We start from the raw sequence: 22,507 nt of genomic DNA on the forward strand, positions 1-22,507 counted from the left end.
TACAAAATAGTACTTTGTCCTCTTAAACAAGAAATAAATTTGAGTAAAATGTAACTGAAATATATATAATCAAAAGTTTCTTTTATTTAAATAATTAATGATGGAGCAAAATAGGCTTGGTGTAAACTGAATGCCAACTGTATACCAGTCAAGTACATTTCATTTAGCCAGATTCTGTTAAATACATTTATACGTGCAACATAAGTACAACATAACATAAATTGTACTCCTTGCAAAAAAAAAAAAAAGAAAAGCCGAAGATCATAAAAGCAAGGTGACCAGAACAATGTTTATTTAGTTTTTAGGGAATATCACACAGTGCTGTAATAAGAAAGGGCTTTTCAAACATTCTTTGACTGATAATAATAATAATAATGGATTGGATTTATATAGCGCTTTTCAAGGCACCCAAAGCGCTTTACAATGCCACTATTCATTCACTCTCACATTCACACACTGGTGGAGGCAAGCTACAGTTGTAGCCACAGCTGCCCTGGGGCAGACTGACAGAAGCGAGGCTGCCATATCGCGCCATCGGCCCCTCTGGCCAACACCAGTAGGCAAGTAGGGTAAAGTGTCTTGCCCAAGGACACAACGACCAGGACAGAGAGCCCGGGGATCGAACCGGTGACCTTCCGGTTACAGATGCGATTCCCACCCCCCTGAGCCACGGTCGCCCCACAATCTTGTTTATCCTTTTCTTATCATGTTTTATTTTCTGGAGACAAATAACTGAAATTGTAGCAACATACCATCAATTGGTGTGTGAGGTTTTAAAAGTTTCTTTTAAAGAATTTTTCTTTCATCTGTTTAAATTGCTCTGCAGTCTTCAATATTATATTTTACTTTGGACAGAAAACTGCATGCTGGTATGTGCCACTCAGTATTTAAGGGCTCCCTCTGCTGGTCTTGGGTACTTCTCATCACCTGCAGTGGGTGGATCCTCCAGTGACAGCTATACTGTGATTGGCTGCTCCAGTAGGAGGCTGCCATGACACATTGGATGCTGCACAGATCCACAGCATCAGCAGGCAACGGACCTCCATCCTCCTCGTTATCCCTCTCTCTTTCTCTTTTTTCTCCTCCTTTGCCTCTCCTCCTCTCACTACTACCCCTGCTCTCTCTTCTCTGTCCCTTCTCCTCCCACTTGGAAAGACACGCAGGCCTGTTTGAGTACACTGCAGCAGAGGTCCATTAACACAACAGCAGCAGGAATAGCAGCAGCAGCGACAGCAGCAGGCGGACTGGTAGGTGTGCTGAGGCCTGTCTCCCTCCTTATTGCAGCACAGGCAAGACATCGCATTCTCCTCTGATCACTGTCAAGGACTATCTTTTTGAGAAGTGTGCGTGCATGTGAGAGCAGGAATCTGGCAAGTAGTCAAAGAGGACTACCACACCCTGGGAACATTATTACCAGTGGTAGGGCTGAATGTAGCAGCTGATATTTTCATTCTCATGCTATGTTCATTATGTACTTATTTCTGAGCTTAAACACAAGGATTCATCTTTTGCTTTTCTCTGCTCTAGTTGTTTGTTGCTTTTCCTTCATTCTACAGCACTGTGATTTGATTCAGCACCCACTAGGCCTTGTTCGTCTACACACGTGTCTTTGCTAATGAATGCATTGAATGTCTAACTAAGGTCACATCATTTGCCATGCTGTGCGCACATATTGTCAGCCTACCTAATGACAGCCTTCGTCTTTCCTTTCTAAAGCTGTCTTCATCACCAGCCTCTCCATCCACCTTTCTCTCTTCTGTCCTCCTGCATCTTAATTTCCTCTCACTCCCATTCCTCTTTCCTAAAACCCTGTTCCTCCTTCCCCCGCCCCTTGCATTCCAGTCTCAATCTCTTCGACGTGCCTTTTCTTCTTCCTGCCGGCTGGTTTCCCAGGATGCCTTTTTCCAGGCCGCTCCGTTAGGCCCTACCAGCATGGGCGGAGACTGGGTGGGGAGAGACATTACGGATTGGACCCTTCCCCTCAGGACGGGCGCACTGGCGGGTCACCCTCCCTCAGCTTCAGATGGGCGAGGACACTGAGAGCCCCAAAATCAACCACACCTTCCTGCGAGACTACGTCACTGAAGGTAGAGCGGACGATGTCTCGCTGCCATCTCTGTGGTGTCAGATAACATACTGGTATAATTGAACAGATTAATTTCAGCTTCCTGCATTGCACAGTAGAAGGAATGTATGATGACACTGCCTGACTCAGCAACAGACACTTTCATAATTTAAATTTTCCTTAGGCATCATAGACATAAATGGTTGATTTATGGTTTAGAGTAACTGAAATAATATGTGATTTTATTAATTTTTCTTTCATTGTCAGCCTTTTCTACATTGTTATGCTCACTTAATCATCTGTGCTTTTTTTGCCATGCCTGCCTAACGTTCTCGCTACTCTATCATTGCTGCGGTTTTCTTTTCTTCTTTCTATACTTTTGTTTAATTGCCGCCAATGTTCCTATCTTCCTTACAGCTGATGTCATCTCTACAGTGGAGTTTAACCAGACAGGGGACCTTCTGGCCACGGGGGACAAAGGTGGCCGGGTGGTCATCTTCCAGAGAGAGACTGAGGTTAGTTTACAATGCAAAACCACCACTTTCTGTACACATGCTTTTTAAAAAAAATATCTTCGTACACATACTGTAAATGCATGCTGAAAGCCGTGTTTTCCTCACTGTCTGCCCTGGGCAGCCGAAAGGTGAATCAGAGGAGGTGGGCGAGACAGGGGACTCTGGGGAGTACAATGTCTACAGCACGTTTCAGAGCCACGAGCCTGACTTTGACTACCTGAAGAGTGTGGAGATAGAAGAAAAAATTAACAAGATCAGATGGCTGCCACAGCAGAACGCAGCACATTTCCTCCTCTCCACCAATGGTGAGAAATCAGTGACTTCTCAGTCTCTATCAGAACATCATATTGATTGTTGGTTGTGGTAAAATGAAGTACAGAAAGTATACATGCATATAGGTTTTATCTATTTAAATATATATATATCTATATCTATATCTATCTATATATATCTATATCTATCTATCTATCTATCTATCTATATTGAGAGAGAGTGAGAGAGAGAGATTTGTTATAAATAGCAGTTGTTTTTGCTTGATATGGCTCAGGTATCGCTTACACACTTTGGTTTCAAACTACCCCCAATTTCCAAAATTATGGCAGCCTTGCGTCATCTTTTATTACCTACATAGAATTAAATAACATCAAGATAGTCTTTGGAGTCTCACTTACGGGTGCAGTAATGGCACAGAAAAAAAAATCTAAATTTGGTGCATGAATTAAGTATTATGTTTTAAATTAGCTGCAAATGTGATTTTTGTTGTGCTTTGCAATTTTCAATGAATGTAATCATCGTCAAAGGAGCTTGCAAAGAAAAGCGTCTGGACTTCTTTAAGTTCTAGCAACTTAAAGAAGTCCAGACGCTTTTCTTTGCAAGCTCCTTTGACTACGATGACCTGGATGACTGAGAACCTTCACAGACGAATGTAATCATCATTTTCTGGCACGCAAATCCCGATGCCTGTCACAGATAAGACTATTAAACTGTGGAAGGTAAGCGAGAGAGACAAGAGACCAGAAGGATACAACCTGAAAGATGAGGAGGGACGGCTCAAGGACATCTCTACCATCACCTCTCTACAGGTACTCGGACACACACGTACAACTGCACACTTTCATTTTGTTGGGTATGCCTGATACAAGTATTTATCAGGCTAACATTTAATCATCAAATCAAGTGTCTGTCTTTTTGCTCCTGTCCTTAAATGATCCATGGCTCTACTGTCCTCCAATTATGTCCTTTCTTGTTGTTGTCTTTCTTTTTGTCCTATGATTTACTCCTCCTGTTCTTATCACCTCCTCCTTCAGCCCTAAATCTTTTATCTCTCACCATTTAAGGTGCCAGTGCTGAAACCCACAGATCTAATGGTGGAGGTCCGTCCCAGAAGAGTATTCGCTAATGGACATACCTACCATGTCAACTCCATCTCAGTCAACAGCGATGGGGAAACCTACCTGTCTGCTGACGACCTCCGCATCAACATGTGGCACCTGGGCATCACAGACCGCAGTTTCAGTATCCTTACTGTCTTTTTTTTGTATTATAACACACTATTTTCAGTTTAACCAACCATGACCATTTGCTTTAAATAATTCTATAGCTCCTCTCAGACTTTTGTGTGGTGGAAACTTTTACAGAGAATTCAGCGGTATGAATTAGATCACTGTTCATTGTTAAAGTTTAACTGTATCCTCATGGTAATTGTAAAACAGCAATGAGAACAATATACCTAAACAGGTAAAGATTCCTGTCTATACCAAAAGGGAAAAAAAAGAAAAAGTGCAGTATACGTCAGTAAGCTTTTTTTGTATTTGATTTTATGGTGAAGTGTCCGTAAAGGATAAAATCCCATTTTAATTGTGTTAAGGTACACTGTAAAACAATTCATGCTAGTATGTTAGTGTGCATGATTTTAGTTATCAGTATTGATCATTATGTATGTAGTTTGCTTACTAAAGAAAAAGAAATTGAGCAGTGTTGGGAACGCATCCCATATGCTTCTAATCTGTGTTTGTATTTCATCCCCTGTTATCTAAATTTATGCCTAAAATATCACGGAGCCAATTCCAGGTCATGTACAGTGATCATAACCAATCATCCAAATTCATCTTCTGATTTATACTTAATGTAAACAACGTGACTCTGATTGGATTTGTGTTTCCATTATAATGCTGTGTAGTCAGTGCAGGTGGTAGCATGTGGGACTGGCTGCATGTTGTGATTTCCCCTTTCAAATGGAAGCTGACCTAGAAAATCATAGAGGCATCTATGGAAGACGAGTTTAAATAATTCACACAGCAGTACACTTTCTTCTGAGCCACACAGGACTACCACAAATAGAACAGAGAGGAACAGCCTGTGCATGCATATTGGGGATAGGATGGGGTGCAGTTTTTTTTTTCTTTTCCGGGATGTCTTTATGAATTTAGGTTGTGAACCTGTAGATCATCTGAAAATAAAAAGACTGCATGAATGAATATAAGTGATTTGTTTGCATGTCTGCTGCCTCAATGTGACAAAATGTAAACATAGTCATGGAATTTGGTGTGGCTGTGGTAGAAACCCAGCTCGCCAGATTTATGTGGTGCTTAATGTCTGCGCTGTTTGTTCCTTGATGGCTCTGCTTCTCAGATATTGTAGACATCAAACCAGCAAACATGGAGGATCTGACGGAGGTGATAACAGCGGCAGAGTTCCACCCTCACCACTGCCACTTGTTCGTGTACAGCAGCAGCAAGGGAACGCTGCGCCTCTGTGACATGAGAGCCTCGGCTCTCTGCGACAAACATACCAAACGTGAGGAAACATTTTAAAGAGTTTACTGCAAGCTGTGCATGAGGAATCTTGCTCTCACGAAAGCAATGCAATTATATTTCTGTCTGATTAGTTTTTGAGGAGCCTGAGGATCCAGGGAACCGCTCCTTCTTCTCAGAGATTATTTCCTCTGTGTCGGATGTTAAGTTCAGCCATAGCGGACGTTACCTGCTGACCAGAGACTACCTCACCGCTAAGGTGTGGGATATCAATATGGATAAAGGCCCAGTGGAGACCTTTCAGGTAGAGGATTTTACCTGCACCTATTTGGAAATTGTTAGGATATGATCATTTTAGTTGTGAAACTACTAGTTAGTTATTAACTAACTAGTAGTTATTCATTATTTGTCTGACATAAAATCTGTCTGAATCAAATTTGAAAATTTTGGGTGTTTGTTATGCTTTTCAAATTCAAATATATACATATATATATTTTTACATTTATGCACAATTCATTCAGTTGATCAGCATAATTCAGCAGCATCAACTTGATCCCAAAGAAAATCTGGAAGCCTTTTCTCATTTTTACTGCCGGTGTATTATACATGAGAGCAAAGTACAAGAAAGAAGATTAAAATGCCAAAATGTGAGCGTCCTGAGCAGGATAATGCTACCTTCCCCAAAACTTAAGCTGACTGTTTGCATCATCCCCAGGTCCATGAATACCTGAGGAGTAAGCTGTGTTCCCTCTACGAAAACGACTGCATCTTTGACAAGTTTGAGTGTGTTTGGAACAGCTCAGACAGGTAAGAGGCGGTGGGGGGACAGACAAAGTACAGCTTAAGTAGATTTGGAAGCAAAAACAGACTGCTGTGTCAGTGTGTTACTGCTTACAGTGATTTCCTAAATGCCTGGCCTCCTGCTTTATCCGACGTTTAAATCAATCCCAGAGACAAGCTTTACAGACATAAAATCAATCCTCATGTATTCAGTTTGCTTTTTCCTCTTTTCCTCCCCCTCATTCTACCGTGAACACCGCTTGTCTCTTCCCGCTCTTTACTTCCTTTCTCCTTTCCTTTCCTCCATGATCCAGCGTGATTATGACAGGGGCGTACAACAGCTTCTTCCGGATGTTCGACAGGGAGACAGGCCGAGGCGTAACCCTGGAGGCCTGGCGAGAGAGCAGCAAGCCCCGGGCTGTACTGCGAACCCGCCGTGTGTACACTGGCGGTAAACGTCGCAGGGGCGATGTGGGCGTCGATAGCTTGGACTTCACCAAGAAAATCCTGCACATGGCTTGGCACCCATCTGAAAATATAATTGCCATAGCAGCCACCAACAATCTGTACATCTTCCAGGATCGTGTCAACCCAGAAACGCAGGCACAGTGACAAGAATGGAAATATGAACAGAAGCAGACACAGTACTTTTTATCCAAGTGTCACAGAAATGCAAAGAGTGACTGGAATATATTTGGATGTTCTATCGAGGGCATGGAGCGAGGCATGTTTGATGACATGCTTTGATGCAGAGTCTGTACATAATTGGAATAATCATAAAATAACAAGACTCTTTATTCAGTTCATTTTATTTAAAGGTGTTTAATCTAATCACCGAACTGAACTGATCTAGTACCCATCGGGACATTTGATTGATTGATTTATTTTTGGCTGCACTCTACTTCCACTTTTTGAAGATGTTTGTCTAACTGCCCCACTGTTGGGGCAGTCAATGAGGTGCAGGGACACCTCTCGATCTGCAGTGACTCAGTGCTGTTCCTCACACCATGTTGCACTTCCCATTAATGTTCTGGTTACCTTTCACATAAAAATGGAAGATATGTGCTAGCTAGCATTTGAGAGGTAATTTCTAAATGCTACAGAATATACCGATAGAATGGCTGGAAAACTTTACCAGGCATTTAATCCAAATCTAATTGTTTTCACTAGGGTGAGGTATCAGGAATGGTGTTATTGTATAGTTCACAACAGTCTCCTAAAAGTTTTTTCTTCTTTGTCGTCTGACAACAGCAATTCAGTCTCTCCTTCAGAGCAGTGCTCTGGGGGAACGCACGAATAACTGTCCCGTAATCTTTTCCCTGTTCACGTTGCAATAATAACACTAACAAAACACAGTGCAGCAGCATTCCTGCTTTAATACATGAGCTCTTCTTCTACAGGTAACAAAAAAATGTACACACTCTTTTTACTGTTTGCTGTAAATAGTCTGTGTTTTTTTTTAAAGGCGGTACCAATTTTCAGTTCCAGAGAGCTAAGAAAAAAAAGCATTTTGTCAAGGACACTCTAAATCGGTGTGAGATCTCATTTATAATAAGGTTTGTGGAATCACACTTTATCAGATATTTTCTCGTAGCAGTATATAGGTAGTTGTCGCTGGCTGTAGAGAGGACGGGGTAAAATTGTGCACAAAAAACACTAACTGTTTGGTTGTGTATATTAAGCCCTTATTGTGTTTTGATTGCTGTATCATGGTAATCTCATGTAAAAAAGAAAAAAAAAGAAAAAGAGGAAAGAAACAAATCCACATGCTTATATGAGAAAACATAGCAGTTGAAGGAGGCAGTGTGTGTATTGATGGGGGAATCTTGCAGTTTGGACAAACTTGAATTCTAAGCACATCGTTTATCGTTGAGACTCCCAAATTTAAATCAAAGTTGACTAAGTTTGTGTCCAGTGTGCTTGGAGGTTAGAGGTTATCATCAGTGCAATAGCTCATCACAGCAGTAATGTCATGTGAATTCATACTATCACAAGATCTTAATGTCATTACACCGTATACCTCACAGCGCCACATGCTACTCTGCGGTGCGACTCTGAAAGCCTGGGATGTACAGCAGTACAGTGAGGTGATGTCTGTGTTGGATCGCGTGAGACTTGTTTGTTTACAGTGAAGTACTTTATTTTCAAGTGACCTTGGCCCTGATGGGATTATTGTAAGTGGTTTAAATGTGTACTGTAGTGGGTGGGGTAACATAACCAGTGCAAAGGTAGAGAATATCAAGTCCCTTTGCACATTTTCAAAATCTGAAGAATCAACAGTGTAAAGAAATAACTGCTGTCACACCTGCTTCCTCCTCTCTCCCTCATGCCCGTTTGGTTTTCCAAGTTGCTGTTCACACACATCTGTGTTATCTGCCTGTAGCTAAGATGGTTGTCTTATGGGCATATATATTTTTTGTCTTCACTACCAGCCAGTGTTATCATGTGCAGGTACAGTTTTTCACTTATTGATTTAACATGTACGACACAGCAAAATCCATGATGACGACAACCCACAAGAAAACGGTTATACATAGTGAAGGGCCTTGTGAAGCATTATGTAAGCTCCGAGGTTCATCCCTGCAGTGGCGAAATGTAGTTTAGAACAAGTCAGTTGTAATCGCATCATAACCACCAACACATACAACCAGTGAGACGATTTGTGTTCGGGAGCACAGCAGCAGCATGTCGCCATTACTCAATGCTACTAGCGTGTATATCTATCATGCTTTAAAAATCTAACAGTATGAAAACATAACTCAAATGAGGTGAATGAAAGGAATGTGCATTAATAAAATAACATAAAATCTAACAAAAATGTGTTGGATTTCATTTTAATGTCTGTCCTCATTTAATAGATTCTGCTTTTTGTCTCATCACCAAAAAAGAAATATATATAAAAAAATCTATTAATCTGAATAAAACCTTTCACAAGAGATTTTTTCCCCCAATTCAAGCATTTTAATACACACCCCATTTAACTCCACCAGTGGAAAAAAAAAAGGCACTCACATTTACAGTGTCGAGGCTCAACGTCAGCAATTGTAATTCACACGAGCATTGAGGTTACAGATTGATAGTGTTTATGTGTAAAGCTTTTCATACACCACCACTGCATTACTGTACTGTGTAAACCAGATATCTAGGAAAACCCCCATTTCAAAAATAAATAAATCATTCATTACTGTTATTTTAACTATCCGTCCATCCATCTTCTTCCACGTATCCAATTCAGGGCTGCTGGAGCTTATGGAGCTTAGGGTTGAGAGGTGGCGATACACTCTGGGCACATCGCCAATCTTTCACAGGGCTTATTTTAATTATGTGTACAATATTTTTTTTAGTACCTCTTTTTTCAGTCAAATTCCAAACTGGCAAATTTAGAGATAAAAAATGTTTTTCTTTAAAGGTTCGGATTCTGTAAACAAATTGGTCTCTTAACTTGAACCAATATTGTGTTCAACTCAGTGAAACAACTCATTTTAAACATTCCTGGTAATTCTTAATTGTTATGGAATGAACATGGTGTGTCTTAAATTTGTCATTTGCATACATTTGAGAAATACCATAAAAGGAGGTCTAGTGTGTGTTAATGTGATAACGAAAGTTTTCACAGAACTGCACAAAGTTCAACCTTATTTGCATCTGGTTATTGATCATCAGCAAGTGAGCACTTCTATAAAAGCAGAGGTTTTGGCAGTTTTCTGGGCTGGAGCATTCTCATGTGTGTTAACAAAATGCCACAATCTTCCAATGAGGGGATGCCCCAGCAAATTCACTCCAAAGTCACACTGTGTAACTCTCAGATCACCTACAAGAACAACAAGCACTATATCTTAGCCTCTATAGGCCTGAATATGTTAAAGTTCATGATAGTAAATTTATAAAAAGTACAACTTGGGTAGAAGGGGTTCCAGGAGAAAGGCTCTTCCTCTAAAAACAAGATGTCAGCACAGTTTAAGTTTGCAGATCTGCATCTGGGCAAACCACAAGACTTCTGGAACGATGTCTTGATGAGAAACAGATCAGACCAAAGTGTAGATATCTGTGTAAAATCCACAGCACCACATTTGATGCATTTTGATATGTGTAATACAAAAATCTGCAAGTTTACTGCAACCTCCCCCCTGGATGAAAGTTTTATGCTGGCTTTTCAAAATGACTGCATGTGCATCATAGCTTGAGAGACAGGAAAATCTGATGCTAAAAATAAAGTTAAGACCAGGAAGTTTAAAGACAACATCATAAAATATTGCCTAACAGAGGAAGCCAGAAATGCATATATATTATCACTAAATTTGTGTCATATATTTCCATAAAAATATTTAAATATGCATTTGAAAATTGGCTTAAACGCACAAATATAAACAGAATACAAATGCAAATATCTTAACCATACACTATATTTCTAGATAAATTTCTAAATACAAAGGCAGATATAAAATCCACTCAGTCGCTATTTTGTTTTCAACAAATGTGCAGTTTTCTAGGTATTCAAAGGAGAACACCACCCAGCATTAACCTTCTTGCATACAGCTGGATACCATCAAATTACAGCAATCTTCCAGTTCTTTATAACTATATTATAACATATTATTATATATTAGGTTGTGTGTGTATAAGTTTAAGTCTAGCTAGACAAAAAAGGGATTTCAAAATAGAACAGATCATGAGTCTTGCCAAAGTTGGTGTCTGACGATTCTTAAACTGCTGTAGATGAAGTAAAAGTAGGATCTGCATAAACTAATGCACAAGAACACAAACTTTATAGATCCATCCAATTAAAAAAAATACTATTTTAATTGCATCAGTGCTTCTAGACTAACATCATAAGAAACAAGATGATGTTCTGGAGAGACTCAACTAGGTTATTTTATTTCTACTTTTAATTACTAGTTTTAAATTTTTGCTGACAAAAATGGGGAAAAGAAAAAATCAAATGCAAACTTCAGGGCTTTCATTGTGGTACGTCTCCAGTTTCTCTCTATTTTCACCTGCCTGCCTCCAGTGAGCACTGAAGAAGGACAGTCAAGACAGTGGATAGCTTTCAACTCAAAGGCTGGAGCTCTGGCTCCTAGACGTCCCTCCAGTTTGGTGCTAAACTCCACCTTATTACCAGGGCTCAGATTTAGAAGCACCTGTCTGAACTCATGACTCGCCATTAGGACTATATCTCTGGCTGGGTCCTCTCTCTCTCCACGTTCATCCTGGATCATTCCCACTGTCACTTCAAAGCGGTAACTGTCGAAACGCTTGACATGGCAGGTATGTTTAGCCAGAGCCTTGAGCTGACACAGTTCTTCCTCATCTTGCGATAGAAGGAGGATTGGCAGTGAAACAGGCCCTGATGCAGAACTGGCTGTCAAATCTGCAGCTGTCAGATTTGCAACTGAGGCATTCTTTGGCTCACATTTGGGATAGGTCTCACCGTACAAGCAGCGCAGCCAATCTCCCACAAACACCGGCAACATGTTGATCACAGACTGTGCCCCATTCTCTGTTTCAGCCACACGGACTTGCTTGAAGCGCCCAGTCCAGGTGACTCTGTGTCCATTCAGGTGGCTACAGAAGATTTGTGTCTGGGCTATGCCTTTGGTTTCCCAAGCAGGAGGCCCACAAACCTGGCCATACTGACTCCAAGTAAGGGTGGAGTTGTACACCTTCTCACCTTCTGCATGGTACACATAGACAGAGAAGAATAGAAGGACCATGGAGATGCAGAGTAAAATGAGTTTGACTGGACCCCGATGAGTCAGTGAGCGAAAGACATCCAGAATGGACGTGCTGAACCGCGTCCACAGCCGCAAGGTGACAGGGATCGCACATATTACCAGAGTCACAATCATCTTTGTCAGTTCTAGCTCGAGGAACCACTTAAACACTTGAATGAAGAGCATGGTGGCGAGACCAAATGCCAGAACAGGCAAGGCAAACAGGAAGAGAAAGTAAGCCACACAAGTGCGGATTAGACCCACAACAGTGGAATTCTGGAGGAGGACCACTGAGAACTCGCACCACATGAAGCACACAAGATACGGAACCAGGAAGCAGTAAGTTCCCCGGAAACCACGCATCCTCGCCATGCTAAGGAAGGGGAAACAAAAAGGAGGGGGTAAAACGTTCTGAGATTACTTTAAGTGTCTGAAGAGTAAATCTGTCATTTTAACATAGAATAAAACAACACGGCAGAGACCAGTTTGAGAATTTTACTAATATAAGTAATCAATATTTCAGTTTGTCCAAATCTTTCTTACCTGAAGAACAGATAGAACAGGTAAACATAAAGCAAGCAGGGGAGACTGAGCTTCAGCACCACAGACTCCCCCAGTGGCAGAGTGGCAAAGGTGCGTCCCAGTAAATGAAGCGCCGTCATGTTCTGTGGCAAGAACTGCGTCAGGCAACAGAGAGATGATGCCATCTGGATTAAACCAAATGCAAGGACACAACAGAGGTTTTGATTAACTTGGAGAAGGCTGTTTTATTTCACTGTCATAAAAACATTAAGATTATAAATAGGAAAGAGATTTATGTCGACATTTGTTAAAACCTTTTGCATGTTTTCTATTCATAAAACTGAGGTTAAGTACACATAAAAACCCTTTAACCCATTCTATGGTTTAGTTTATATCCGTAGTTCTGGTTCTTTTAGTTGTTTTTCTGTTTTGTGTAATACTTGTAGTTTCTGGCCTTAGTTTTGCCATCTAGTCTTCAGGTTCTGTTTCCATGCCTCTCCTATGTTCCACAGACTGTTTTATCAGACTTGTCTTCATGTTTGTTTTACTCTTATCTCCGTGTTTAGTATTTCCTTTCTGTCTCCTCAGTCAGTTTTGTTCCCATGTCTGTTTCTCCCCTGGTCCCAGTGTCTGTGTGGTTATTGTACTTCCTGTTTTATTTTGACAGTCTCTCGTAGTGTGTACAGTTTGTTAAGTTTTGCTTCTCTTGTCCTGTTTGTCTGTATTAGTTACCGTTGTGTCCCATCCTCTCATTATCATGTGTGTATTTAAGTCCTCTCTCTTCCTCTGCACATTGTCGTGTTGTCCCTGTTTGCCACCTGTGCCGTGTTTCACTTATTAATTCCTAGTTTTAATCTCCTAGTTGTTTGTTACTAGTTTATAGTTCCTAGTTGCTCATTTCTGAGTTGTTGGTTGTTAGTACCCTTGTGGTTAAATAGTCTCAGCAATAAAGCTGCCTCTTTCAGTTGATCCCTTTGTTTCTGAGTCCTGCTTTTGGGTCCTACCTCTGCCTGCCACACAGCGTACACAACAACGAGTGAATGAAAGCATGTGGTCACTATCAGGCTAATAATGCCAGCAATATTATGCAACTTATGCCTAAAAAATGCATTACTAGAAAATTATGTCAAACTCTGGTTTTACAAGGCAAAATAAAACTTCAACTCCCAAATCTGAGATTTCCCAGTATTTACAAAAATATTTTTTCTCTGTTATCAATGTCATGTTGCTGCTACACGTTTTTATGACAGAAGGCAAACAAGTGGTTTCCTAGAAATTCCAAATCATTTCATTAAGAATGAAATGATTAATTAAGCTGCAATATTATTAGTGTAAATTATACTTAGCAACAGGCAAGACAGTAATTCTGATCATTCAATCACTCAGTCAATTGACCTCTATAACTATTGCCCGGCGTGCATATGCTGTGGCATTTGGGCTGAGGCTGTGGTAGCTGACAGCAGTAAAGAAGATGGCCACAGTCGAGAGCTCAGAGCAGGGGATCCAATTCTTGTCTGCTACAGGGAAGGAGAAAATTACAAAGAAGACGGAGAAGATAAAATAGAGGTACGGTTCAAGGTTGTTCCAGCCAAAGTTTGTCTCTGCTTGCTCCACATCAAGGCCAGGTTCAAACCGTGTCAGCAGAGATGTCAGGGCACTAAAGTTCTCCCAGGTCTAGAAAAAGGGGGAAAGTTTACAAGTGAAAGAAAGCAAAGCACTCCAAAGAAATTTAAATGCAGGGTATTTAGACTGAAATTCTAAATCAAACAAATTAAAGAAAAAAAAAAAGACAACAACAACAACAACAAACATATTCTCACCTATCCCATTTAGCATTAGCTGACTTTTTTGTACAAAAATTTTGTCCGCAAAGTTTACATTCATGCTATAAATATTTTCTGATTTATAGGCATTCAAAGTGGATTGAGGTAGGTTGAATTTTTTTAATGTGCTGCAAATTTTAAATCTGAGATTGTGTCCCTTTTTTGTATCTTTGGGGTCAGAAATACTACGTTTGCAGAATAAAAAGCATTTAGCATAAAAAGCAACTTTTAGCAACACAGTAAATTTGAAACAATAATTATATTTTTGCATTAAAAATACTGATTGTGGTATTTTTTACAGGTAATTTGGTAATTACCAGTACTGTTAATGTAGGGCAGATTTAGCATAAACCTTACATTAGGTTGTGGTGTAATAAATTGGTTGAGCACTATATAATTTCATTGATTAAGGAGAAATGCAAAAATAAATTCACATTTACAGTAGAAATTACTTTGTTCCATAAACTTTCATGTAAACTTTCAGGGTTCTGACAGTCCTGCTAACTGTGTGAAAATTACTAAATGAAACTGAAAGGAAATGCTCACCTTTGTCCTCTGGAAAATACGCAGCGTGCAAATGATCATGGCGATGAAGGAGAGGTAGAAGACAAGCAGAGGGATAACAAAAGCAAACAGATCCACCGTCAAGTTGCTGATGATGAAGAAGAAAATGAGAGCATTGACGTGTTGCGTCGGAATGATTGTGCTCAGCCACTGGACACCGGCCCGTGATGCCCAATCAACAAGATGCTCCTTTATCTCAACAACTGCATGCAGTGGGTACTGCAGCATCTGAGGAGAAGAGAGACGGATATGAAGATGAACAGAGAATATCAACACATTTAAAAGAATATTAAAATGTGAAATAATAATGAGAGAACAGGTACTATTAATTGTGACTTCATGTCCATGGCCCTTCTAAAGGCTCCGGTCTCACTGGTGTGCAGCATCATCCCACTTCGGCCAAAACTCCAGGCACTCTTGTTTGACTTCTTGCATCCTGATGAGACTAACTCAGCCTTGTGCTTTAAAAACACAGTTGCAAACACAAACACAGCCATGCTGTATCAAATAAACTATGTTCAAGTAACAGTTTATTTCTGCTTATGTAAAGTGTAAACCTTTTTTTTCTTTTCTTTCTTTCTTTCTTTCTTTCTTTCTTTCTTTCTTTCTTTCTTTCTTTCTTTCTTTTATTTATTTATTTATTTATTTATTTATCTTTTACCCCTGTATGACTGTCATGAGGTGCAGGGCTTTCAGTTATGGTTGAGACTTGGCTGCCATTCTTGGGAGTAGCCGGGGCAATACCCTGTGCATAGTTCTTTGTCATCTCAACAAACTCATCCAGGTCCACCATCTGACTGGCTAAGAGATAAAGAGAGATATAATTTTACCTGGAGATGCAATATAGTTTCTGGTCTGCTCCTCCACCCTCTCTGGATACCTACATTCTTTGCTGACCATGCTCCCCAACACTTTCTGGGCTTGATTCGAAGTTGGGACAGGAACCTTGCTGCTTGCAGTGCCACCTGTTGGTGAGAAACGACCACACCACCATTGAGCTGGATGAAAGCTGGTAATGTGAAACTATTCATTGTAACAGCTGCAAATATTAAAATCACACAGGGACATCTCATATTTCCAGCAGTAGTGACAGCTATTGCATAACAGCATACTAAATCCTTCTAGGTATAGCCACTAGTACATCATGCAGCATTATTTTCACCATTCAAAAATAGTTAATACTTTTTAATGATGAATTTATCAAAAATATCTGTGGCTGAGTTTGTCTCTCCTACCTGGAACTGCATTCACCTGGTTGACATTTTCCAGCATCTCAGATACAGTCACCTTCTTCTTCCTGTCTGGGTTTAGCTTCCAGTACATCAGCATGGCTGCTTTGCGTACTGCCAGCTCAAACTTACTCTCTGTCGACAACCTGCGGACATCGGCCTCATTCTCTGGAGTGATTCCTAGTGGAAGTGAGCTTAAGTTATAGAACAGAAACATAAAGACTTTAACGCACGTGATACTTGTGTTAAATGAACCTTTCTTCTGGATCCAGCAGCGCTGCAGGGCTTTTGCTGCACCCCTTCTTCCCTGTTTTGCTGCTTTAACAAGCCAGTTAACAGCCAGCAGATTATTTGTTTCAGTATCCTTCTCTTTAGCAAGACCCAAGTAGTGCTGACCCAGCTGAAAGACAGAGGAGAGGTAAAAGGGCCAGATTATTTCAGCTTACTTAATGTACTGCATGCATGGATATGTATTTAAGCAAGCTTGTTATACTGTGGTGTTAAAGGCAAAACTACAAAAAATCGTGTATGTCCAAAACTGTATGTCTACTACAATCTTTTTCCTAGCTCCCAAGATACGGCAATGAACAATGCTCAAAAAAGTGTTAACATATTATGCCATAGTGAAATCATAGCTGATCTTCTTTTGTATTTTGGATAAAAACAGAATCGCATATTAATTTTATCCCATTAAAAATGTATGTGAAGTGTTTTGGTCATAATTGGTGTATGCATTCTTAATGTTATGGCCAAAAATGTGTTACGTGAGGTCACACTGACCTCTGAATTTTAGCTACCGAATAATAATAATTTCATTGTTGAGATCAAGTGAACGTTTGTGCTAAAGCTTAAGAAGTTCCCTGGGGGTATTCCTAAAATATTAGCATTATGAAAAAAATGGGAGAGACAGATGAAAAAAAGGCAACACCTCCAGCTACGACATTCACTGTCATCAAAATTAATCTGCAGTGGCACAAAAATGTAATTAAACAGGAACTTGTATTTCCAGTAACTCTCTTGTTATTTTGAACAGTCCTCAAGGATTATTGGATTAACACTTGTTTGTGAGCTCCAATCAAAACAGTTCATAGTAAAGTTCATATAATGCACCAAGAACACATGACTTCAGAATGTATTATTTTCTGTTTCTGTAGCCGTCGGGGCATTCGTCATGTCTAACTAACAGGGGCAGCAGTGGCCCCTGTGGCATATCAAGTGACGGCTTTCTAATATTAACTGTCATTTCATAAACTTCCCTCTCACTCAGTTATTATTAAATGTCCCTATTTGTGTGAAATCAGATGTGTCTTCGTTTTTAATGGTTCTGCAGTTGTGTATTCCTGTGTCTATCAGACAAACAAAGAAAATACCATCATAAAACTTATTTTAATTGCTAGAGTGACAAAATGTTTTTAAAATAAAATAAAGCTTTGAATTGGAGTATTGGACAGTACTGTAAATATTATAATGTGTATCTTGCCTATTGGGATACCATAATGCACAAATGGAAAGCCTACCAATGCTTCTCAGCATCCAGCTGCTGTACTGATATGGTCTCAGGTTTGCATGTGTTCTCTTAGATATGCACACCCTCTCCTTATTTAGACAGTGGGTATGTGCAAATACATGACATCTGGCAAGAGAATGTTGAACCAAATGTTGACAAGACACTTGGGAATGTCACTTCTAGCCCACCCTTGAATTTGTTTGCGCTGGCAGACAACATGGAGGAAACAGAGTGTGAATTTTGCATTGTTATTTATACAGAAGCAGTACATGCTACAGTATGCTTTAACTTTTACACTTCTTAATGATTTGTAAGTATGACAGTATATTAGTGTGTCACACTGAAATTGTGGGATCATCTTCCAAGTGGCCCAAAATAGGCACATGCTGAAAACCAGACTGAGTCAGCTTGCAGGACTGAAAACAATGCCAAGAGCCTGTCCGTGCATGTCTGCATGTGCTTTCACTTACACGGGTCTGAGCTCTGGCATCACCGCCTATGGCCTTCTCCTCAAGCTGCTCCACAGACACGTCTTCCTCTGGTTCTTCATCTGCAGGAGAGGACACAATATGTCTTAATAAAAAAAAAATCATGTATATCAATTTTAATTAACTACCAATAACTTTTTGACAAAACCTCAAAGCTTCCAGCAACACCGTGCCCAGTTTTTACCTCACAGCACTTGTCAGCTGTAAAAGTTTCATAACTGTCCCCCCGGTGTCCATTAAGAAAAGGGCTTGACACTCTTCAACTTTAGCCCTTACTGCATTTCAAATGTCACAGCTTATCACTCATAGCAGATCTCCAACTGGTGAAGCCAGGATCTTGTTTTCAATTCCAACAGCTATGGAATATATTGAAATACCACAAAATGTTAATGAGGCAAGAGTGTCGGTTTTCTAAAGTGCTTATGGAAAATGTACATTATGAACAGTTTTATTATTATACATAAAAATCTGATTATACAGTCTGATCTACTGGGACTTTCCCACACAGTCATCTCTAGGGTTTCCTATGAATGGTCTGAAAAAGAGTATATATCCAGTGAGCAACAGTTCTTTTGGCAAAAATGCCTTGTTGTTACCAGAGGTCTGAGAAGAATGGCCATACTGCTTTAAGCTGACAGTTAGGAGACAGGAGACAGTTAGAAGACTCAATATTTACTTTCACAAACAAGGTATGCAAGGGAGAGTATCTCTGAGAACACATTAAACCCCGAAGCAGATGGATTACCACAGCAGAAGACCACAATGGGTGCCACTTCTGTCAGCTAAGAACAGGAAACTGAGGCTATAATTCCCACATACTTACCAAAACCAGACAACACAAAAATTGGAAAAACATTGCCTGGTCTGAGGAGTCTTGACTTCTGCTATGACATTTGGATAGTGGGGTCAGATTTTGATATATGCAACATGAAAGTACAATGCATTTTTATTGTACCAAGGTTTAGGGAAGATATTTTCTTGACACACTTTAGACTCCTTAGTACCAACTGAGCATAGTTTAAACACCACAGGCTACCTGAGCGTTGTTGCTAACAATGTTAGCCATCTTCTTGTAGGGTAAAAAAAAAAAAATGCTGCTTCCAGCAGGATAAAACACCATGTCAGGAAACTCAAACTGGTGGTATCTTGAACATGACAATAAGTTCAGTGTAACCAAATGGGCCCCACAGTCACCAGGTCTACATCCAGCAGAGCAGTTATGGGATGTGATGGGGCAGGAAATTCACTTTATTGTTATGCTGCCAACAAATCCGCATCACCTTCATGATGCTGTCATTTTAAAATGGACCAAAACTTTTGTAGAATGTTTCCAGCACCTTGGTGAATCTGTGCCAGAGAGAATTAACGAACGCGAGTGTTAATCTTTGAGTGTACAATGACACAATCAAATTCTTTTTGTGCTTTGTTTTTTATAGAATAAACTTTAAATAGTAATACTTTTTTTTGCATATTTAACCTTTCAGAGATTGCTGAACCCCTCCTATTGTTACACTTGGCAGACATTTTTAAACCAGTGATGCTGCTAACCAACCAAATTTAGGCTGTAAAATTGGCTTTTTAAACAATGAGCAACTTCTGTTTAACTTTTCTGTTGCAAAATTCATATTTTTTCAATGACAATACAATTTCTTCCGTTTCAGCATTTTACAGATTGCCTTTGTATGTTTTTCCACGAAATATGGAGTTTATGTGATTTGGAAATCATTGCATTCTTCTTAAAACTGCATTTACACCTTCCCAACTTTTGGAAGTGAGGTTATAAAATTAGTGCACTTGACAGATAAAATATTTATTGTGATACATGAAACATATCATGATGTACAATGAAAAAAGTGTATTATTTTATCAATGAGGGGACATGACTTTGTGCACAAAATTCCACGGCAACGCAACTAATATTGTTTCATAGATTTGAACCTCATATTGGAGTTTTAGACTACCAAAGTCATAATGTCCCTGTGTAATGCCCTACAGATTTAAATGCAAGCCATAACAAGTTGCTGAGACATTTAAGTAAAAGCCTTTTGCATTATTTAGATTATTGTGTTTAATTCACTGGGAAAAAAAGCATCCCAAAATGTTTTACAGCACAGGATTCAAATGAGTAAACAAAGGAAGTCAAAGTGGATCTGCATTCTGGATTCTGGACAAGAGTTGTGTTTTCCTCGGGACAGGGTTACATGAAAAGACATTCCAAAGCTTATCACCTTAACACAGCAACTGGTCTATGACATCCTCTCAGCAGCACTGAACCTTCTAAATCTGTCATTTAATCCCTCAATCTGAATGAAACTATTCTTACCATCCTCTTCATCAAAGGCATCCTCTTCCTCAGCTTTTCTAAGTCTTTCCTGTATAATTACCCGTTTGGCCATGGAAGCAAAAGTGCGTTTTGCGGAGGCCATGGAAGAAGATGTGGAAGCCGTGGTGGAAGTAGCTGTTGAGGAGGCAGATGTGAGGTCGGAAGTGGGTGAAATTGTGGAAGTTTGAGGGTCAGCAAGGGTGAGAGAAGCTGGTAGGGGTGTTCTGATCGGAGCACTAAGGGAGGGATTAGTAGAAACGGTTTTACATGTAGAGCTAGGAGACACAGCAGGAGATAAGGGCTTTGACTTGTCTAAGGAAAGGGGGGGATCCATCTGTTTAGCGGTAGTATGTGTAGATGGCGGCGAAGAACTGGGTAATTTTCTGGGTTCCAGAGAGGTTGGTGATTTTTCATGCTGAGTGGGAGAAGCAGTGAGGTTACTGGAGATGGGTGAAAGAGGAATTTGCATGGGGGAGGGACAAGAGGGTATATCCAGGACAAGGCTCGACCCCTGGACGTTGACACTAGTTGGTGTTGATGACAAATCCTTCTCCATCTCTCCTAAAATAAAAACAGGGTGAGAGAAAATGTATATTTTAGCTGGGTAGTGAACTTTCTGAACTCCCTGTTACAGAATTTGGACTTCCATAATAACAGACCTTCTCATTGAAGTTTTGAACTTAACAAATTCTTACATAAAGCAGGCTAAAAGTGCAAAGCAAGAAAAAAGGCTAATTAAAAAAAATATACAATAGCATAAAAATTTGAGAAAACGCGAGGTAATTGACCGGTGCTTTGGGAAAGTACTGTAATTACTCCGCATTAAAGCATCAAAGCAGTAAGCAGGCACTGACACGAAGTAATAGGCAACAGGAGAACTCGGAACGTCAGTAACTAGAGCAAATCTTCAACATTAAAACTGCGCTATGATGACATACAGTAAAGCAATAATCATTACCTGTTTACTAAATGAGCAGATTTCTTCAGGATTCAAGGCAATCACCCTCCTGGATTTGAATGTTGAGTGTGTATTCCATGTTGCAGATTAATCCTCACCAAACAGCCCCGAGTAACCAGAGACGCACACTTGCTCGCTGCCGTCAAACTCTGGGCTATAAACGACGCCACAACTTTGTGGCCCGCCCTCTTAAAACAGGCTCTCACACTGCAAGGACTGCAAATGTCCGTCAAAGGAACAGCTTACCTGATTGGTTTTTAGCTTTTTAAACCTGTGACAGATGCTTTGCGGATGTTTTATGGCGATTCTTTAAACATTTCCCCAATGCACTTCCAATTTTAAAAAGAAAAAACAAACAAACTTGAGGTTGTCTTGCTTTAAAGTTCAAGCCTGGACGTGCAGTTATTTTAGCTATAGCTAGAGCAGTAGACACATGTAAGTGGATTACGGGGTCCCAGATCAAACGCTACGAGCCTACACTTAATCGATTGTGTCTTTTCCATATGGCAGAGGACAGCGATCCTGCACCCTGAGATGCTGTGAAAGTAAAATAGAAATCATTAAAATGACTAATAAATAAAACCAAAATAATTATATAAGTCACAATTGCTGTAATCATCAGATACAAACACAATCGTATATGAATTAAAATAGGAGATTCTTATGTATACCTGTTTGCCATCTCTCGGTTACTTCAAAAATAAATGTCGTATTGTTATTAATACCCGATGTTCTATTAGACGAGGATTTATGATCCTTTCATTATTTCATTAAGGAGAGATAAGATTTTACATCAGTGTAGTTGATCATTATGAGGCATGTAGTAGAGAAACACTTGTATCAGTATACTAAAGAGGACAAATACATAATAATAATAATAATAATAATAATAATGCGTGTGCACGTGTTATTGCTGTGTTTAATGTTTGTAGCGGTCCACCTGTCCAAGTGCTAAGGGACAGCCGCCGCCCACCCTCATCCCGTTTCCGAGAGTACATATGGAGCGCTCTGGGAAGGGCAGGCCTCCATAATTGAAGATGAAGGAACTATAAAGGGTAGCTCTCGTTTAGCTCGCAGGGTCTTTGATGTAAAGCAGGTCTTTGTGTGACAACCGCAGTTAAGCCCCTAAGGCACATGGACCTTGTGGATGACCCCCCCCCAGATGTGGATGGAAAGATGATGCTGATTTAATCCGATGATAATGATGTGTCCTGCTCAGACACAACCCCCCACATTAAAACACGAGAAAGGGGCACACTGGAGAGAGAC

The 22,507-nt window shown here is 40.0% G+C and overlaps 2 protein-coding genes across 5 annotated transcripts; one reads left to right on the forward strand and one right to left on the reverse strand.

Annotated features, from left to right (window-relative positions):
* Positions 1 to 930: 930 nt before the first annotated feature.
* On the forward strand, positions 931 to 7,843 carry ppp2r2ca (protein phosphatase 2, regulatory subunit B, gamma a). Of its 4 annotated transcripts, none has more exons than XM_040024407.1 (10): positions 931 to 1,247; positions 1,717 to 2,087; positions 2,483 to 2,580; positions 2,702 to 2,885; positions 3,550 to 3,662; positions 3,918 to 4,095; positions 5,212 to 5,376; positions 5,468 to 5,637; positions 6,049 to 6,140; positions 6,428 to 7,843. In XM_040024407.1, the coding sequence occupies exons 2-10, from the start codon at positions 2,024 to 2,026 to the stop codon at positions 6,723 to 6,725; spliced, it is 1,362 nt and encodes a 453-aa protein (XP_039880341.1). In that variant the 5' UTR covers positions 931 to 1,247; positions 1,717 to 2,023; the 3' UTR covers positions 6,726 to 7,843. The 4 variants fall into 4 exon arrangements, with proteins under 4 accessions (XP_039880341.1, XP_039880340.1, XP_039880343.1 ...); XM_040024406.1 differs by having other exon boundaries at positions 1,843 to 2,087; XM_040024409.1 differs by having other exon boundaries at positions 1,894 to 2,087.
* Positions 7,834 to 22,218, reverse strand: wfs1a (Wolfram syndrome 1a (wolframin)). Its single transcript, XM_040024402.1, has 12 exons — positions 21,239 to 22,218; positions 20,281 to 20,841; positions 17,940 to 18,019; positions 16,218 to 16,362; positions 15,969 to 16,142; positions 15,618 to 15,698; positions 15,395 to 15,534; positions 15,057 to 15,194; positions 14,716 to 14,961; positions 13,742 to 14,020; positions 12,368 to 12,531; positions 7,834 to 12,197 (listed from the first exon to the last, which is right to left on the reverse strand). The coding sequence occupies exons 2-12, from the start codon at positions 20,834 to 20,836 to the stop codon at positions 11,012 to 11,014; spliced, it is 3,189 nt and encodes a 1,062-aa protein (XP_039880336.1). The 5' UTR covers positions 20,837 to 20,841; positions 21,239 to 22,218; the 3' UTR covers positions 7,834 to 11,011.
* Between the last annotated feature and the right edge of the window lie 289 nt (positions 22,219 to 22,507).

This window comes from Simochromis diagramma, unplaced genomic scaffold (assembly GCF_900408965.1).
Source record: "Simochromis diagramma unplaced genomic scaffold, fSimDia1.1 OVJJ01000302.1, whole genome shotgun sequence".
NCBI classification, from domain to species: domain Eukaryota; kingdom Metazoa; phylum Chordata; class Actinopteri; order Cichliformes; family Cichlidae; genus Simochromis; species Simochromis diagramma.